The sequence below is a fragment of the Macrobrachium rosenbergii genome, chromosome 40 (genome assembly GCF_040412425.1).
Source record: "Macrobrachium rosenbergii isolate ZJJX-2024 chromosome 40, ASM4041242v1, whole genome shotgun sequence".
NCBI classification, from domain to species: Eukaryota; Metazoa; Arthropoda; class Malacostraca; order Decapoda; family Palaemonidae; genus Macrobrachium; species Macrobrachium rosenbergii.
The window spans coordinates 4,919,352-4,940,040 of NC_089780.1; the positions used below are offsets into that span (position 1 = coordinate 4,919,352).

At 39.9% G+C, this 20,689-nt stretch overlaps 1 protein-coding gene across 1 annotated transcript in view; it reads right to left on the minus strand.

Moving 5' to 3' along the window:
- Ddx1 (ATP-dependent RNA helicase Ddx1) overlaps positions 1–20,689 on the minus strand; it is a 113,358-nt gene that overhangs the window by 43,097 nt on the left and 49,572 nt on the right. The window contains exons 11-12 of the mRNA XM_067082957.1: positions 18,769–18,918; positions 5,860–5,996 (exon numbers count right to left, since the gene is read on the minus strand). Of these exons, the coding sequence (XP_066939058.1) occupies positions 5,860–5,996; positions 18,769–18,918 (287 nt within the window). The remainder of the gene's footprint in view (positions 1–5,859; positions 5,997–18,768; positions 18,919–20,689) is intronic.

Sequence of the window (20,689 nt, forward strand, 5' to 3'; positions counted from 1 at the left end):
TCTTTGGTTTAACTGAAGTTTCTCTATTAACAGTTGGTTTTTTCATTCTGGGCAGTGTTCTCTCCAACAGTCTCTTTTTATCTTTAATTTCTGGTCCACCACAACTTTCCTCTGCTACTTTTGTAGTAGCATCTTCTTGTGCTATTTGCATTAACACTTCAAATGAATTTGATAAAATATTATCCATATCATTTGTACATTTCTTTATTTATTACCAATTTAGTTTTCGTTTGCAAGGCATTTTCTTCTTGGGATTTTTTTTTTTTTTTGTATTCTGTTACTTCCACCTGCAAGCACTTCTGTTTCATTACTGGTTTTTGTTACTGAAGAGCATGTATGTTTCTTAGACGGATCTTGAATTCCTCTCACTTTCAGTCTCACTTTAGCTTCCTTTATACACATCCCACCCCTTTCTTGTAAGATTTTAAATTCTGTATTGTACATGTAAAACATGCGTTCTTTGGACCTTGAGTGATGAACTTGCCCACAGTTTACACACTCTGGCTCACTACACTTCCATTGTGTGGCATGTTCGTCAGAACCACAATAAGCATACAGTGAACCCCCGTATTCGTGGGGGATGCGTACTGCACCCCCCCGCGAATAGCTAAAATCCGCGAATACTTAAAACCCCCCTAAAAACATGCAGAACTGCCCGTTTTGATAGTTTAAACACAAGAAAACCCCTGTAAAAATGCTAATACCTGAGTATTTTAAGTTTTATAACAAAAAGTGCATTTATTCATGAAGATTATATGAAAATACAGTAATTAGTGAATATTTCTCAGTGAAAAATACCGCGAATGGGCTAATTTTCCACGAATAATGGGTAGATATGTGAGAATGCGAGTATAGGGGGTTTATTGTATATATGTTAATTTCGACAGTTTTTCTTCATGTGTCCATATTTACTACAATTTTGACATTGTAGAGGCTTTGGAACAAAAGGTCTTAGTTTTCCATTTTGGCCCAAAACTTTTATTTTTTGCGGAAGATCTTGACCATTAAATTTTATTTTTGTAATTCTTAATACTTTATTATTCTGTTTACTTGATATTATATATACCTTACAATCTTGGACTTTGGGATATCTCATTTTAAGAGAGTCCAACAGCATATTCTTATCAACCGGTTCGTCATTATTTTCAGAAAGTACAATAGTACCCTGAATGTTGCTCATAGTGTCATGCTTCTTTACTTTTACATTCACACTTTCAATACTTTTTATGGATAAATAGTCTTCAGAATGGCTTTTTGTTGTGGTTTCTATAAGCCCCGTCTTTATTTTTATTTGTCTGAATGACATTTCTGTCATTGAGTGTCCAACTTTAGGGGTGAAATTTGTTGTTTTGTTTCCATGGTTAGAAAGCTGACCAACTTCCACTCCCAAAGAGGGAGTCGAAGTGAGTCAAGGTTGGGTCAACACATTTACTTTTTTTTTAGGTTTTCTCTGTACTGGAGCACAAGGTTCCAGTGTAATTATACTAAGATTTTTTTTACATTTTTCTAAACAGTTGCCAGAGGAGGTTCCAGCAGTCGTCAACTGTGCCGAGTCGCTACCATTAAAGGGCCCAGGGTTACTTGACTCTTTATTTGTACCTATCATAAAGATTTGAGATGGAGAAAAAAAAACTAACCTGATAACCTTAAAAAGATATCATCAGCCTTTCATGGAGTTTATTCTTCCACCAATGGCACAAGTGAGAGCCAACTCCCAAATGTCTGCATCCCTACCCTACCCCACAGGGATGGCATAACTTGATTAGAGTGGCCCAAATGTAAGCCAAACCCGCTTGCTAGGACTGAGAGTATTACAACAATACAATCATCCCCACCCGAATCGTGTTATGGGTAAACCAGATAGAATGCTGAGAGTCCTATCCCTAGAACCAGACCCCCCTGGAATCCATGGTCCAGCCCTAATGAATAGTCCCACTTTTGAGATATCATTCTGATATCTCTCAGGTCTGAACGTCTGATATCTCTCAGGTCTGAACGTTATCAGGTAGTTGATGGTCCTACCATAGTTCCCATTATAGGCAGTCCCGGTTATCAGCGATCCGGTTTTATGGCGCTTGTCTAGCGACGACGATAACCAATTTTTCGACAACGATTCCCGGTGATCGTTGCTGATAATCGGTTATCAGCGCTGACTGCCGGTTATTGGCGCCGATAGCCAGTTATCGGAGCTGATAACTGGTTATCGGTGCCGATAACCAGGGATCAGTACTATTATCTCCGATTTTCAGCTATCGTTACACTGTCGGGAACGGAACCCCGCTAATAACCGGGGACTGCCTGTATTTAGCCGATATAAACCCAATCCCAGCTATATCTTTTCTTATTTATCAGGTCCAATAAATTTTTAAAAAGGTGGAAAATTCCACAAAATTAGTCCAATGAAATATATAATAATATATGAGACTCTTGGACTCAAACCCGGGAACAAATTCCTGAGGTTCAAGAGCCCCCTCATCACATCAAGGGGTCCTATATCAAGGGGGCGCGAGAGAGACGGGGGCAGCACGAGGCATATTCAGAGATCCTTCTCCCAAACCTTCAAAAGATGAATCAATGGAAGAAAAGGAAGGAGACAAACCTGACAAGGAAGGAGAACCAAGGGGAGAAGCAGAACATTGAGGAACCTGAGAAACATCCATTGAAGTAGGAGAAAATCCTTACCAAGATGGCACCTCCAACTTCCTCTTGTGCTGCTTCTTCTTGGCAAATCTCTTCGATTGCACAGGAGGCTAAGAATGACACTCAGGGCAAGGGTTAGTTACGCTACAATTATTCAATCTGCACCTACTACAAGTTGAGAGGGGCTCAGTCTCAAAGGAAGCCAGGAAATGCGAGCAAGGATAGATGCCTACACCAGGACATTTCCTCTGAGGCTTACGGAAACGTTTAGCTGGGTTGTGGGATTGCATGATAAAAGAATATTATTATTATTATTATTATAAAAACCAAAGCACATGCACACTAGAACAAACACTGAACACAAATACAACAAAGAAACACGGGCAGTAAGAAGAAAACTGAGACGTCACAGGGTTGAAATAAGGTTACTGCGCACTTTCCATCTCACCTCTGTGATGGATGCCAGATGCCACTAATTCCTTGCATAAACAATTCTTGTTTTTATTTTTACTGGTTTCCAAAGATGCCAGAAGGTTTATCCTAATGTTAAGGCCCAGGTTTGTTCCATGTATGAACAAACAAATTTTTATGATAAAAATAATTTACAGTGTAATTATACTGTAGTAATGTATCTATTAAGCTCATTCCAGGTTGGGCCCCAGATTGAGCATAACAGGTGTACAATTTTGATTCTCTCTCTCTCTCTTTAAGGGTAATATAAGATGTATTTGAATTGATATTACAGTAAAGTGTTTTTGGATGAAAGAGCATATTGTACAATATTTAAAATATTCACTAATTATCTTCTATCTGCTTTTACTGGAAAATAAGGTTCCTCGCTGGGTGAGCGGGTTCCGTACTCAGCTATCACTCTGTTGGTCGCGAGTTCAAATCCCCGACCGGCCAGTGAAGAACAAGAGGAATTTGTTTCTGGTGATAGAAATTCATTTCTCGCTATAGTGTGGTTCGGATTCCACAATAAGCTGTAGGTCCCGTTGCTAGGTAACCAATTGGTTCTTAGCCACGTAAAAATAAATCTAATCCTTCGGGCCAGCCCTAGGAGAGCTGTTAATCAGCTCAGTGGTCTGGTTAAACTAAGATATACTTAACTGGAAAATAAAATGAAAGTAATAAGTGAATATTTAAATATTGCACAATATGCTCTATCATCCAAAAACACTTTATAGTAATATTATTTCAAATACATCTTACTTTACTATTAGAGAGAGAGAGAGAGAGAGAGAGAGAGAGAGAGAGAGAGAGAGAGAGAGAGAGAGAGAGAGAGAGAGAGAGAATCATACACCTGTTATGCTCAGTCTGGGGCCCAACCTGGAATGAGCTTAACAAATACACTGTGAATCATTTTTATCATAAAAATCAGTATTTAGTCATGAACACAATATGAAAAAATACAGTACAGGCAGTTCCCAGTTATCAGCAGGGGTTCCGTTCTGGCAGCGTGATGATAAGCAAAAATCGCTAATAACTGGGTGAAAATCAGTGATTTTTGGGGCTTTTCCAGCGATTTTTGGCACTTATCAACGCCAATAAGTGCTGAAAATCACTGATTTTCAGTTATTGGCACCTCTGTTAGGTGTGTTGGTGCCAATGCATGATTATCTGTGCCAAAAATCACTGATTTTCATCGCTAGACAATCGCTGAAAAATTGGATCACCGATAACCGGGGACTGCCTGTAATTAGTGAATAAATAGTGTTGCTCTACGAAAAAAACCTGAATTAGTGATAATTTTAGAGAAACGTTCCATAGAAAAAATCTGTGACTTGGTGAAAGTTCCCACAGAAAAGTGAAAGATGTTCCACAAAAATCTGTAACAAAATGAAGCGTGGAAAAGTGAAGCATGAAAAAGCGGGGTGGCACTGTATACATTTTCACCCCTTCCTTTCCAACTTACCTCAAATATTTTGCTTCAATCAAATAATCATATATTCCACCTCCTATTCTCATCATTACATCCACTAATTTGATATTCCACTGGCTCTGAAATATACACTCGTCCACATCATTCTCCCCATTCTCATTCATTTCAAGTACTCCAAATCAAACAACTACACCATCTTTTTCTGTCACTTACCTGCATTCCTGTCAGCTAACACAACCACCTTCTCAACTTCTCCAAAACCAGGCAGACACTCCCACACAAATTCTCTTTCAATCAAATTCTTTCCCATTCCCACACCACTTTAAACTCATGCCCTACTCAGTCTTACCATACACTTCTTGAACTAACACATTTGTGCTCTTTCAACTGCCCCCAGGAATCTTCCTGATGCTTCAAGTGCTACGCCCTTCTCTAACTCTCTACATATTGCTTAACCAGACACAATCACTCTTTGTCTTTCCCAATCCTGTGCACACTGACACTAAACTTTTTCCTCACTAAAGTGTCAAAACATCTATTTTTCTATAAAATATTAGCTATCATGCAATTCTTTTCTTCCACTCTACTTCTATGCACATTTAAAGCTGCAAGACTCAGTATTTTACTACTTTTATATTTTTTTTACTGCAAAACCCATGCCCCTTGGTCACTTGGCAACTTCCACACCACATGGTAGTAAGGATGCCATAATTTTCCTTTCAAAGTCTACTGCAGGAGTGAAAAGTGTGATTGCTACCGGCAAAGGAGGAAAGGAGGTTCATCTGCCATTCAGAGATTACGTAATAGGCACCCCATTCCTTTGAGGTACAATATATCTAGCACCCCATTCCCTTGAGGTACAATATATCTGTATCTCAAAATGGAGGCAATTCCAAAGCTATGTTCATCTTGTACCACTACTATCACATCTGTAGCAGGACTCAGTAAACTGGCTGCCCTGATGATTTATTACATAAAGGTTTAGGCATTCCATGACAATATGGTATGTAGTAGACTTCCCAGCCAAGGCTAGTTAGGAACTGGCTTACTTGTAAACTCTGGCTTTTGTGGTTATGCCCACATCTACACTTAAGTCATGGCTGATAAGAAAACTTAAAAATATGTTTTCATACTTTTCTGTTTCAAAAATACAGACCCATCATTCTATGTCTTAATATAGTACAAGTAGTTATTCAATATTTTTGTTTGACATCACATAGATTACAATTTCTTTTTCACTGTGACTCATTATAAAATTAATTCCGTACTTAAAATTCTCCTCCACCCTATAAAGAAGATCAACTTTAATACTTAAGATACATGCAGCACAAACTTGCCTTCTCTGGCACAGCAGCAACGAGGGAGATAGCCAAACCCATTCTCTCTGCCCTACCAACTCGACCAATACGATGAACATAATTGCTCTTCTCATCCGGTAAAGTTACATTTATGATAAAGGGAAGCCCACCAACATCTGCAAGTAAAGATTGCATCATTACTAAAAGTACCATTCTTGTTAATCATTTATTCATTTCATAAATACTATTCAAGACTATTCTTGTTAATTATTTATTCTACCAATAATATTCACAGGTACTATTGTTATCACTAAATAGTTAACCCAGCCCAAACAGTTTTTAATTTCTGTATTTTCCCATAATAGTACCAGAGGGTTTTAGCCTTTAACTTAATTACCTTATATGTTATCTAATAAGTTTTCATCTTAAGAATTTGTTACTGTGATTGGATAAACAAAAAATATTGAAGAGTAATATAATTTCCTTTTGAGATTTGTTTCCATTACACTGCATTCAGAATTGGTTGAAATTAGGATAGCACAAGCAGTCCTCACTTTTCGGCAGCGTCGATTAATGGTGTTTCAGTGTTATGACACTTGGTTAACAACGTCGTTAACCAGATTTTCAGCGAAGGTAAATGGTTTATTGGTGTCGGTAAGCAGTTTATCGGTGGTGGTAAGTGGTATAACGGCGTTGGTAAGCAGTTTATCGGCACTGATAAGCGGTTAATGGTGCCAATAAGAGGTTTAATGGTGATTAAGACATTGTAAATGCCATTTATTACCATAATTATTGGCGATTTTTGGTTATCGGCGCCCAGCTGGGAATAGAACCCCCTCTGTTAACTGGGAACTGCCTGTATCATGAACCACATTTCACTGATAAAATAAGCTGCACTCTACACAAAGGAACTGAGCTGCATAAGGTATTCATCAAATATCCAAGGGTTAGACATCTGAAACCATATATAAAACTTGAGGTGCTTTGGAGCAATAAGCAGTCAAAGTATACCAAATGCTAATGATACAGTAAAAGTGTGTGTGTGTGTGTGTGTGTGTGTGTGTGTGTGTGTGTGTGGGTGGGGGAGGGGTGACCTGGGATTGATACAATGGCCAAAATTTCAAAGGCCCAGGAGCTGCAATATCGAATACTGTACAGGGAAAACTTTGGTGAGCCAGGAGCAACAGATTAAGTGAGCCTAGAACTGCCACTTTTGCATTTTCCCCAAATCAAATTTGGTACCGGAAAAGACTTAATACCTTGATCTGACGTGTGCGTGTCAGGTTTGCAAAAGGGCTGCTTTGTAACAACTGACAATGAATGCATGAAGCTTTGTGATAAAGGATGATGAATAACAAAAGAAAAACAACAAGTGAGAGAGAGCTTACTAGTCTAAGATGAGAGAGAGAGAGAGAGAGAGAGAGAGAGAGAGAGAGAGAGAGAGAGAGAGAGAGAGAGAGAGATACCCATACCAATACCCATATCTGTACCATACCCATACCCATATCCATCCCATACCATTCCCATACCCATAACCATATCTGTACCATACCCATACCCATACCATACCATTCCCATACCCATAACCATATCTGTACCATACCCATACCCATATCTATACCCATACCCATACCTGTTCCATACCCACATCTGTACCATCATCATCATCATTTCAGCCTTCAAAAGTCCTTTGTTGGATGTGGGGCTTCCCCAGGCTCCTCCACAGATTTCTATCCTCCGCTGCTCTGTGCCACTGTCGTTTATGTTGTTCTAAGTCATCTTGCCAGCAGGTTTTTTGTCTTCCTCGGTTTCTTGCGTATCCTCGGGGCATCCAGAAGGTTGTTCGTGATGTCTATCTGTTGTCTGTCATCCTGGCAATGTGCCCTGCCCAGTTCCACTTGAGCTTACTGATGGTTTCAAGGATATCCTTTTCACTTTAAGTTTTCTGACGTATCCATTTAGCTGTTTTTCTATCCTTCCAAGTTAGATCTAGCATAATTCTCTCGTGTGCCCTCTGCATTGTTCATAATTTCATGGAAAGCTTTTTTGTTAGATTCCAAGTTTTGGCCCCATAGGTGACAGTGAGGAGGATTCACAGATCATAGACTTTCCTTTTTAAGATGATAGGAATCTTCTTATTTTTTAACACTGTACTGGCTCTTCCAAACGCCTGCCAACCTAGGGTTATTCTTCCTTTTATTTCGCTCTCTTCGGAAGTGTCATGTAGAGAGATTCGTTGTCCAAGGTAGATGTAGAGGTCCACTTCCTGAATTTGTTGATTTTCAATTTCAAGTATGTCATCTGCATTTTCAGTGTATTTATTGCTCATGACTTTGGTCTTATGGAAGTTCATGTGGAGGCCTATTGATTTGCTTGCTTCATTTAGCTTGGTGAGCATTTGTTGAAGCTCTTCTTTGGTGGGGGCAACAATAATGATGTCATCAGCAAATCTTAGGTGATTCAGGTATTCACCATCTATTCTTATTCCTTTTTCTTGCCAGTTTTGAGTTTTCGAGAAGCTCTCTCCAGGCAGGCAGTAAACAGTTTGGGTGAGTTTGTGTCACCTTGTCTGACTCCTCTGTTGAGTTGAAATGGTTCTGAGTCCTTGTGGAGGCAAATGAATGATGTTGCATGGTCACAGATGTGGCGGAGGACACTGATGTAAACTGAGTCAACTCCCTGTTCTTCCAGCACTGACATGACCTCCTCAGTTTCGACCGAGTCAAATGCTTTGGTGTAATCTACAAGTACTGCTACTAGTGGGATTTTATATTTGTTTGTTTTCTCAATGATCTGGTTTACCGTTTGTAGGTGGTCAATTGTGGAGTAGTCTCTTCTAAAGCCTGCTTGTTCCCTTGGCTGATTTTCATCAAGCTTACCTGCAATTCGATTAGTGATATCTCTGGTGAAGATCTTATAAATAACATTAAGTAGGCTGATTGGTCGTTGGTTGAACAATCGCTCCAGTCTGACTTGGATTGACTCATCAGCATCTGTTATTACGTCCAATGTGATATCTGGTCCTGGTGCTTTCCCCTTCTTCAATTGCTTGATAAGTCGCACCTCGCATGCTGTGATTTCTGGAAAGTCATGAGATAGGTGTTGATTTTCTCTTTCGCAAAGATGGTAACCGGGTCTTTCTAAGGATTAAAGCTTTTGGTAGTACTCTCCTGCTCGCTTAACTATTCCATCATGGTTGGGTGTAAGGGATCTGTCTTCTAGCACCCAAGTGAATTGCAGCTTCCCTTGGCTGACTTTTCTTTTTGCTGTTTTAAACCCTCTGCCCTGTTTAATGACATCTTCAATTATTTTTGTTGTTCTATTGCAAAGGTCTTGTTGTTGCTTTTTCTATGTAGTTTTGTTTAGTTCTGCTGCTTCAATTTTCTCCCACAATGTTGCGGGGCCATTGACAAACCGAAGCATAGGGCCCGGAACTGTAGTACTCTGCCCCTGAAAATTGAAGCATAGAAGTTCCCATAAGTCTGGATGAACAGGAACGAGAAAATACGCATCCTGCATATCCAAGGTGACCATCCAGTCCCCATGCTGCACTGAAGACATGACTGAGCAAACGGTCTCCATATGAAACTTTGTCTTCAGTACGAACGTATTCAGGGCGCTGTCATCCAGAACAGGCCTCCAGCCCCCTGGAGCCTTTGGAACCACGAAAAGGCGATTGTAAAAACCTTCTGAGTGGCAATCTAGCACCTCTTCCACTGCTCCCTTGATAAACAGGGAACAACATCCTGAGAGAGAGCAAAAACTTCATGGAGCCTTTTGAATACTCTGTCAAGTCGATTGGAGATGTTACTAGGGGAGGAGTTTTCACGAAATGAATGGCGTAGCCCTCCTTGAAAACTGTGACCACCCAAGGTTCCACTCCTCTGTGCTCCCATTCCTTCTAAAAAAGTAGAAGTCTGGCTCCTACTTGGACGCGGAGGACTAACTTCTCATTTCTTGGGGTCAGTCTTGAAGGAAGACTTCTTAATGGACTTCATAGGAGGTCCAAGTTTGATCTGGGTCTAGTCTGGGTTTTTGTCTTCCCCCCATGAAAGGGCTGAGGCTGTAGTGGGGAGAACAATCTCGATGTGCAAGGCACAGACTCCCTCGGACGCCTAGTGGACTGTGCTAACAGGTCAGTGGTAGACTTCTTCTGCAAGTCTGAAAGGATCTTCACTGTGACTTGTGGAAAGAGATGAGACTTATCCAAAGGAACGAAAAGTAGAGCTGACTTCCCTCTTTTTTAGTACACCCATTGAAAAGAGAGGTGAGGTCTGAAGCGCCATCTCTAGCTGCCCCATCAGAGCATGAAAGAACTCCCAGCCAATCAGAAGTAAAGTCTTCAGCAAGATCTGGACAGTCCTCGATCTTTCTCGCTAGAGCCCTGACGGCCCAATCGAGAAAACTAAAAATCTCGAAACCCTTAAAAATGTTCTTGATAAGGTGATCAAGTTCAGGGGAGGAAAACATTATCTTGGCAGTAGAAAAGGCTGTTCTAAGAGCCGAATCCACCAGACCAGAGAAATCCCCCTGGGAGGAGGCAGAAACCCCCAAGGAAGGAGCTTCCCTGGTGGCGTAGAACAACTACCTCATCCTCAATGACTTGCTGGAAGGAAAAGCAAATGTTACTTTACCCTGCTCTTTCTTAAGAGGCCAGCAAGTCATGAACCTCTCTGAAAGCGTCCTTCAAGGAGGAGGAAAGAACTAGCTTGGGTAACCTGTTACCCCCTGACAAGTGCTTTCTCATGAGGAAGGTAGAAGCTAGAGAAGTAGGAGCAGCAGGAACGAAGAAATCTGGAAAGCTATCCATGAGGAATCGCAAAAGAGACAAGTATGCTGAAGAGGGGACCGTATCCTAAACAATCTCTTCCTCCTCTGAAGAGATAGGAGACAAAGACTTATCCTTGGTTTCGGGGACTGAAGAGGTTTTCTTCAAAAAACCCATAAGCTCCATCAATTGACATTAGAGGGGGGGCTAACAAATCTTCTTGAAAAGATGATCATGGCAGCTTATGAGAGGAAGGCGCCTGGCGCTCAGAAGTAATGGCTGGGCGCTTGGCTGTTGGCACCAGAAGCTCAGGAGTTGGCGCCAGGCAGTCAAAAGTGGAGGTCTGGTGCGAGTCGATGGGCACTGGAAGCTTGGAACGGGCGCTTTGGGTGCTTTTAGTGCTCATTACTGCCTCCCAACGAATGATGAGGGTGAGCTGGAAAAGCAGGCTGGTCCTGAAAGCTGCAGGAAAGTTGTAGACTAGCCTCCCTGTACCTCTTGACTGCCAGAGGAGAGGTAGTGCCAAGATCTGCATGTCTCCTGAGCGGGCGCAAAGAAGCAGAGAAGCGATACGGGTGCTTCTTGTCCGGGTTGGAAGCTTTTGAATCTGAGGAAAGTTGATGCACTGGAACGCCTTTCCTATGGCGCTTAGTCGGAGCCTGGGAACGAATGACAGGCTCAACAGAGGGGGCGACTGCCCGTGGGCAAACCCCACCAGCCTCCCTTGGACCTCCAGTATGTCTTCTTCCCGGTGCAGGGGAGCAGGACGGGGACCTTCGTCTAGGAGCACTGGTGGAACGAACAGCCACCTCCTCAACGTTCACAACACTGTCACTTCTCACTGCACTTTCATCATTCACATTTTTCTCCATCAGATATCTAATAGCAGATCTTATTTCCATAATGGTATTGGATAGTAAACCAAACTTCTGATCAAACCTAGATTCCAGGCTGGCAATGGCACTTTCAGCAGTATCATGCAAACCTGGAACAGGAGTAGATGGTCAAGTAGGAGGACTTAGAATGGGAGAAACAGGAGGAATTGGAGGAGTAACAGCTCTATCATCCCCTACATCAGCCAAAGAAGTAGAACCTGTACTGATCCTATTCTCAGCCCTAAAGGCTGCTTTCCTCTTTCTATCTCTTTCAAGTTTTTCTAGATGAGATTTCAAGGTTTTCCATTTTTTATCCTCCCAATCCCGACACTCTAAGCAAGTATTATCCTTACTACATTCTTGCCCCCATACATTTAGTGCATTTAGTATGAGAATCGTAAGAAAACTTGGTTAACCTAGTTTTACAACCCTTAGAACAGAAGCAAATACTGGATGCACTGGAATCTGACATTGTTAACTAAAGCAATTCCTAAAGTTAACCAGAAACAACAATCCACCAATGACTGACAGCCACAAAACAACAAATCCTGAATACTTCACCAAGATCGGGCAAATAACTATCCGAAAAGCGATGAAGCAGCTGCGGAAAACTCCCGATGTTGATCGGAAGCCGGCAGGAAACAAATTGAGCTCTCTTTGAGTCCTGGAAGGTGCGTGGGACCTTGTCACCTAGACACATACGATAGAAGTGCTGCTGCGCAAATTTTGAATTTTTCAGCTGCTGTAGGTTAGGAACCAATAGCTAAGTAATACTTAACAAGTTACTTTTTTTTAACTGTAAAATTTACAAACATAAGAGGTTGAATTTTGTGGTTTCTTAACACAGGAATTTTGAATAATGGTTGTTTAATAATTGAAGATTAAATTTGAAGTAAACCCATTTAACCCTTACAGGACAGGTTAAATATATATTAAGCACACCCCCAGATCAGGCAAACTTAAGGTTAGCCAATTTAAGAAAAATGCACACCAATGGAAAGAGGAAGATATGCAAATGCACATGGTGTAAGAAAAAAAAAATTATACAATTTTTTCTGTACCTTCCAAGGGAGGTTGAAGCGAATATTTACAACCCTCCCTGTGCGAGGCCTCTTTTCCAAGACACTCGTAAAAATATGCTAATTTTACCAAGTTATACATGCTAATTCTAATGAATTATTTAATTTTATTTTGTAAAATTATAATTACAGCTCACACAATGTCATAACAGATAAAAACTAAAATTAGTAACAAATTCTGAGTACAGGCAGTCCCCGGTTAACGGCGATCCGGTTTTACAGTTTGTCTAGAGACGAAAATTGCCGACTTCCGCTTATCTGCGCCGATAATTTGGTATTGGTGCCAATACATAGGTAACAGAGGCGTCGATAACCAAAAATCGGTGCTTTTCGGTGCCAATAAGCCCTGAAAATCACCAAAAAAGTGTCGGGTATTGCCGATTTTCGGTTTTCATCACACCCTCAGAACGGAATCCCTGCCAATAACCGGGGATTGCCTATATATTTATTGTAAAATATTTACAAGATTTACCGAGATGGGGCGATGCAATAGCTTTTTGTGAGGTATACATGTTTTTTCTATTTCTTTGCACTTTACTTTGCAAAATCACAATTACAGTATAGTTGAACTATATAAAAAAAAGATAAGAACTAAAACAAACAGCAATCCCTGGGTATATTTATAAACAAACAAATAAAAAGACATCCTAAGGCTAAGGAGAGGCAGTACATCCCTCCATGAAATCTCATGGTACACTAATCCACCTCTCTCCTGTTCTGAGCTACTACAGTTGCCATTAGTCATTTATGGCCCACTGAAGTGATATGAAAATTTTCCCCGCTAAATTCATCCAAACCTTATGGCATGCAATACTGTAATAATCTTCATAAGAGTTAGCCCGGCGTTCACTCAAAACCTGTTATAGTTCCTCATATGATCATGCCTATTCAGTAAGGGTTAATTATAATGTCACAATCCTCACATTCATTATAATAGGCACTTATGGTGTAGGCATCCAACTTCAGAAATATCTGCCACTATCAATGAGGAGGCCGAGGCATTTAGGGGGAATGACTAAGACTTCTTGTTCACAAAATAGCAAAGGAAGCAAATACGAAAAAGACATTCTCTTCCTGGATAGAGTTTCTGACGAAAAGGCCTCCCCAGTAAGAGTGACTATTCAAGAAAATTGTCCTCAACTTTTCTAGCCTTAAAATGGAACACTGAGAGTGCAGCAATTTTAAATGTAAGTACAGGCAGTCCCCGCTTACTGGCGTTTCAGTTTTACAAAGCTTGGCTAACGACATCGTTAACAGATTTTTGGCGCCGGCAAGGAATCTTTGGTACTGTAAGTGGTTCATCGGTGTCGGTTAGTGGTTTGTCGACGTCAGTAAGCAGTTTATCAACGTTGGTAAAAGGTTCATCAGTGCCGGTAAGCAGTTTATCGGCATTGGTAAGTGGTTTATTGACATTGGTAAGCAATTTACATCATCAGTAAGAAGTTTATCGGCATCGGTAAGCGATTTTCGGCGCCAATAAGGGGTTTATCGACATTGGTAAACTGTTTATCAGCATCAGTAAGCTGTTTTATCGGGGGTGTTGCTGATTGACATGTCAAAGGTTTCTTATGTAATTCTCTCTCTCTCTCTCTCTCTCAATGTTTATCCATCTATCCTCTCTCTTTCTCTCGTTCGTAGTTAGCGCAACCTACGTATTACTGTTTCTGTGTATGCCTTTAACTGTACAGTAGATCATTTTAAATTGATCTAATTTTACCTGTACCGTCTATACACTGTAAATGTGCTGTTAAAAAACATAGAGACATAGAGCATTTCAGATCAAAGAGAATGAGAGAGGATAAAGAAGTTTTTAAGAACAAGGTTGAGAAGACTTTTAAAACTTGATCGGTGGAATGGGGAGAGTGAGAAACTGTATACTAATCTTCACACTCTTCCTATATTTTTACATCAGCCATTTATTTTTTTTTTAAGGGTAATGTATTAAGCTAACTTTTAAATGAAATTACAGTAATTTAATTTTATTTAAAAGTTAGCTTAATAATTTGGGAGCATGATTACAGTCATATTTAGTGTTTAAACTTTAGAAATAAGCATTTTTAGAGACCTTGCCAAACTTAAGTGCAAATTCACCTTGCGCGATGGGTTCTGGAACCTAACCTTGTGTAAGTTTGGGGTATGACTGTATATGTAAAATATATGCCCAGTGCATTACAGTGTGCACAGAACAATGCGTAAAGTTGCACAGGCCAAAGAAAACGTGTGTCTGAATGATGGGGATACTTAAGATTAACAGTTGTAGGCTGGTACTTAATTTTGCAACAAGACTGAAATGATATTAGGGTGTTCTGGGATGATAGTTTGAAGTATATTTTTGTATGAACTGTCAAGTTTAGCAACAAACTGTTAAAATAGGCAGTTATAAGCATTTTAGGTGTGTATATAGCCTACTTAAGAGTAACAGTAGCAGGAGAGTACTGTAACATAAGGTTACTTTGGGTGTTTTGGGATGATGATTTGGGGTGTATTTTTGTTGGAAATATTAAATTGTTTTAGTATGATAACTTAAGGTGTATTTTTGTTTGAACTATCAAATTAAGCAGTGAAATGTTAAAATAGGTAGTTATAAGCATTTTAGCTTAAGAGGCACAAGGTATTTGGCAGTTATAAGCATTTTTAGAGGGGATTTTTGCATTTCTGAGTTAGGTTCTGGAACCTATCCCCACGTAAAAATGGGGGAGCACTGCACAACCTCCTGGCTGGACCACTGCATCACGTCCCCACTACTTCATGATTCTATTGTGACCTGCAACATTCGCTACGATCTTGCAACGGGCTATGACCACATCCCCTTACAGGTGTCATTCAGTACTCCATCCCTCCCTACCGTGAACCCCCTAACCTGATTGCCCACCTGCTGTTAACTGGGATTTTAAAAACCAGCAGAAAACCAGATCCTTTAGGGAAACCACGTTGCAGTCAATAGGTCAACTGGCAGATCCTTACTGTGCACTAATCCAAAATATAGAAATGACCATCACAGGAAAGATCTGAAAGAATTCTATTCAATATATAATTTCTGCTATGCTTGTCTCTGGCAGGGCTACCTTTAGATCTAGTTGAGGCAACTCTCGTAATATACCTAGCTGGAATGACTTGGCTAAAGATCTAAATAGCCTACACATCCACGAGAAATTTTTTTACTGTGGAGGCAAAATGGTAGCCCAAGGGAAGGACACTTTGCACTGCTAATGAGGCAAGCGAGAGCACAGTTCAAACTTGCCCTAAGCACTGCAGACTGAACGAAAAGCAACTACAAGCTGATGCAATGTCTAGAAAATTAGAATTGATGCCGTTGGTGACAAGGTTATCGCAAGAATGTGGGGCGATCATTTCAGCACCATCCTGAATTGCATAAACAATCACGACTCCCAAAGGGATGTAGATAACTTTCTTACTGATAACATTCAATTTCATTTCGCCGATTGTATAACTCCAGGTAACATCAGCGATGCCATAAACAACATACCTAATAATAAATCGCCCAGCTATGATGGTTTACCTGGTGAAACTTTCAAATTCTGCCATCCCATAATTTACATTTTGCTAGCTGCTCTATTCAATGCAAGCATAATTCACTAGTTTCTCCCAGACTCCCTACTCTGGCAATTATCGCCCGATTGCAATTACTACAATTGCGTCGAAGATACGAGTCCATTCTTCTAGTGAGACTTCTCCCCTTTCTACACACTACTGATAACCAGTTCAGTTTTAAACCAAACCACTCATCTGGCACTTGCATCTATATCCTGAAAGGACTGCTGAACTGTTACTTACCATCAGCCTCTCCTGTTTTCCTATATGTTATGTAGATAGATATGAGAAAAGCATCTGACAAGAGTAAACTGCCTGAAGCTTTTCCTGAAGCTGCACAAATGAGGCATATCTCTATATCTAATTGGCATGTCATGCTGTTGGTTCTCCACACAGCAATTCTGTGTCAAATGAGGTAATGTACTGTCATACACCTTCGGCTTCCTAAACAGGCTCCGGCAAGGGGGCATTCTCTCTCCATACCTGTTTAACATGTGCACAGATGCCCTGAATGTCAAACTAAACTCACTCCCCATTGGATGGACTATCAATGAAACAACAATAAACAACCTCTGTTACGCTGATGATATAGTTCTGATTTCCCCATCAGTGCAAGGTCTCCAGCGACTCATCGACACTTGCTGCCAATATGCAGAGGAATTTGATATTCTATACAATGACACCAACACTCAGTGTATGTTGCTGCTCCCAAGATTGCTTAAGCATACTGCAGAACTACAAATCTTCCTCAAAAACCACTGTCTGGAATTTGTGCATGTCTTTTCGTATTTGGGCCACATTATCACAGACAACCTAAAAGACACAGCAGACACTGAACAGAGGAGTCGTAAGCTATGTGCAACTAGCAACATGACTGCAAGGAGGTTGCCTTCTGTCACAGACACACAAAACTGCTGCTTTCCGCTCGTAGTGCTAGGTGTTTCCTCTGGACGAACTACAACCGAGAGACCAAGAGACATATCACTGTTGTTCGCAATGACATTCTGAGATGCCTCACGAACACTCCTCGCTATCATTCTGCCACACAGATGTTGACAGAAAGCTGCATGGATAATTTGAAAATCATTGTTAGATGAACAATGTCCAGTCTGATCACCCGACTGAGAAACAGCAGTAATTCGCTCATGCAAAGCATCCTAAGCAGTGAGGCAAGTTTTTTCGGCGATTTTCAGGGGTTATTGGCGCTGAAAAGCGCTGATTTTCAGTTATTGGCGCCTCTGTTAGGTATGTATCGGCGCCAATACCCAATTATTGGCGCCAATTTTCGTTGCTAGACAAGCGCCATAAAACCAAAACGCTGTTAACCAAGCCCACCGTTAACGGGGGACTGCCTGTATTCTGTTTTTTTGCAATTATGGAGTGTCATCTCCAGAATCTGTCATTATTATTATTATATATTTCTACTTTTCTTGTTATTATTGGTATTTTCCTTTTTTATTATTATACTGTGATTAATACCATTGTAGTTTTGCTATTTTCGATTTTGTATTTAGCCTCCTGGACCTGACTTCTGTAACCACGTAAGGTTCCTAGCTGGAAATTAATTGTGTGCAATCTGCATTTTTAACTGTTATCGTTTTTAATATTTTTTACTATTATTCTCCATATAATTACTGTCATTACCATTATCATGAATTCTATTTTTTCTACTGCCGATTATTATTTTTATCATGTTATCTTATGTTATCTAGATTGTGTGTATTGTATTTGTATATTCCATGTATATGGCCCTGAACTGAAATAAAGGATATATATTATTATGATTATTATTGTATGTTCCAGTTAATGATGATTTTCAGTTATCGGTGCTCGGCCGGGAATGGAACCCCCACCGTTAACTGGGGACTGCCTGTACTTGGATATGCTCCATTTTACTTAAGAGATGATGCATGATGGGATGGAGTTGTGCTTGTTTGGACTGTCAAGTCACAGCTAGAAAAGCTTTACCAACGGCAGCAGATGCAGTAAATTACTCTTCCTCGCTTAACAATAACAATCATTCATGCTGCACTGTCAGTCTTCCAAGGTTTATGAGCTTCTGTGTCTCTCTGTTAGTTGATTTCTCTGCCTTTAATGAAGTATCAAGAAGTACAAACTTTAATCTCAAGGTGTACCTGGGAACATTACCTTGGAAACCTGGTTCCTGACTTATTCTGCCCCAAGTGTTTTGCTGGATCCATTCAATCCAAGTGCTTTACTGGATCCATCAGATCCTTTCAAAGCCTAGGACTACTACTGGACCTCCAAACTAAATTGGGGTTTGTGCTCAATGCTGCTGAAAAAGACATTCACTTTCATAAGACATTTTTTCTTATGAACTGATCATATAAAAAGTGCCCATCTCTCATCACCTTGTTCTCACTGTCACCCCATTCTACGTGAAACACTAGGAAAAACATAATTTCTACCAATGGGTCGAAGGTACCACAGCATGAATGGCTACTTTTAGCTCCTCTGCTTCTTCTGTCAGCAAGACATGAAAATGAGTTGGGTTGAAGGCAATACGACTTCAAATACGGGTTCTATATAACTGATGGGTTTGAATAAAAAAAAATAATCTTGAAAGTCATGTGAAATAAGGCAAGATGACCACATAAGTTCTACACTATATGAAATTATTACCCATGTACAGGGTGTAAACAAAATATATTACCAATTCCTCGAGCAGCAACATCAGTGCAGATGAGAAAACGAACTTCACCATCCTTAAATGTTTGCAAGTTGGCCTTACGCTCATTGGGTTTACGGTCTCCGTGAAGGCAAACACAGGAGTACTTGTTGCCTTTATTTCTGGGTCCACCACCTGAAAAAAAAAAAAAAAAAAAACTTGAAAAATGGGACATACTACAGTAACTGTAAAAGCCTTTTGGATTAAAAATTAAAATGCTGTTGTAACAGCACATCTTAAACTAGGATAATATAGTTAACAACAAAGCCATAAAATGTGGAGACATATGGTGCAGTCTTAAACTAAATCAATACTGGACAAAATCAACTTAGGCAAAATAGAGGGTTTTATTCACAATTATAAATACCGACAAAACAATAGTCTCATTCTATAAACAACTTACAAATAACCATTGTACAAAAACATTACTTTACAAATAACCATTGTACAAAAACATTACTTTCAGTAAAAAATGCATAACTTTTCCATTGCTACCCCACTTTTTCGCAGGGATAGGTTCCGGAACCTACAGCAGAAATGCAAAATCCCCTCTAAAAATCCTTATAACTGGCTTATAAATGCCAAATACCCTGTACCCCTTAAACTAAAGTATAACTGCATATTTTAACAGTTCACTAACTACTTTAATATTTCAAACACAAATATACCTTAAATTATCTTACTAAAACAATCTAATACAATTTCAAACAAAAATACACCCCAAATCATCATCCCAAAACACCCACAGTCACCTTACACTACCCTCCTACAATTGTTACTCTTATGTATATACATCCCTAAAACACTGGTAACTGCCTATTTAAACAGTTCATCGCCCAACTTAACAGTCCAAACAAAAATATACCTCAAACTATCATCCCAGAACACCCCAATATCATTTCCAAGTCATCTTACAACATCGCGTGCCTGCCTAAAACTTACTCTTAAGTATCCCCTATAATTCAGACATGCAAGTTTTCTTTTGCCCAACATAACTTTGCCCATCGTTCTGCGCATAATGTACAGGAAGTATGTTTTATTGATATTTTGCTATGTTGTAAGATGATTTTGAAATATTTACTGTACAATACGTATTTTAGGATAGTACTACTGTATAGGGCATACCTAAAATACGTGGGTAGCTTAGAACTACAGGAGTTTCTCCAAACAGTGCTAGGTGTGTTAGGTCAAGTTCAGCATTTTCTTGATTGCGTACAAATACATTTATGAAAAAAAAAATTTACTCTACTAATGTTCAAACATTACAGTACGATACTGTAATATATTAATGTATGTAAACACAGCAGAATATCAATAAAATGAGCACTATTTTTTTTCTCTTAAAGATGTTCGACCCATGGCAAAACACAAAAACTGCAAAACGGAAGATGAGGTGTTGGGTGAAATACCTAGGCGCAATGCTCTTGACATGCCATTGGCTGAAGTTTTGTAAATCAGCCAATCCTGAAGCGCCATTCATTTCCTTGGAGTAACCGCAAGATGCTGCCTTGTGCGGATGCTACGAGGCAGCATCTTCACAGATCACCGTGTGCATTTCTCGTATTCAGTACTATGCTCTTTCACGATTTGTTCGCTTACTGTTTACTATTATATTATGTACATTGTTAACATGCCTCCAAAACGCTCTGCCCCTTCAACTTCTGGCAAAGGGTCTACGCATCCAAAGAAGTTCATGACGTTAGAAAAACAGTCAAAATCCTGGATATGTTGGAGTAACGAAGCTTAGCAAAGGTAGCTCACCATTATTCACTGAATGAGAGTACAATAAGGTAATTACAGTGGAAACCACCCCCTAGTTGAGGTTCCGGATTCACAGTTTCACCTATTTACGGATTTCTCTGTGGAACATATATACACGTTATTCGCAGAAATATTCACAAATTAC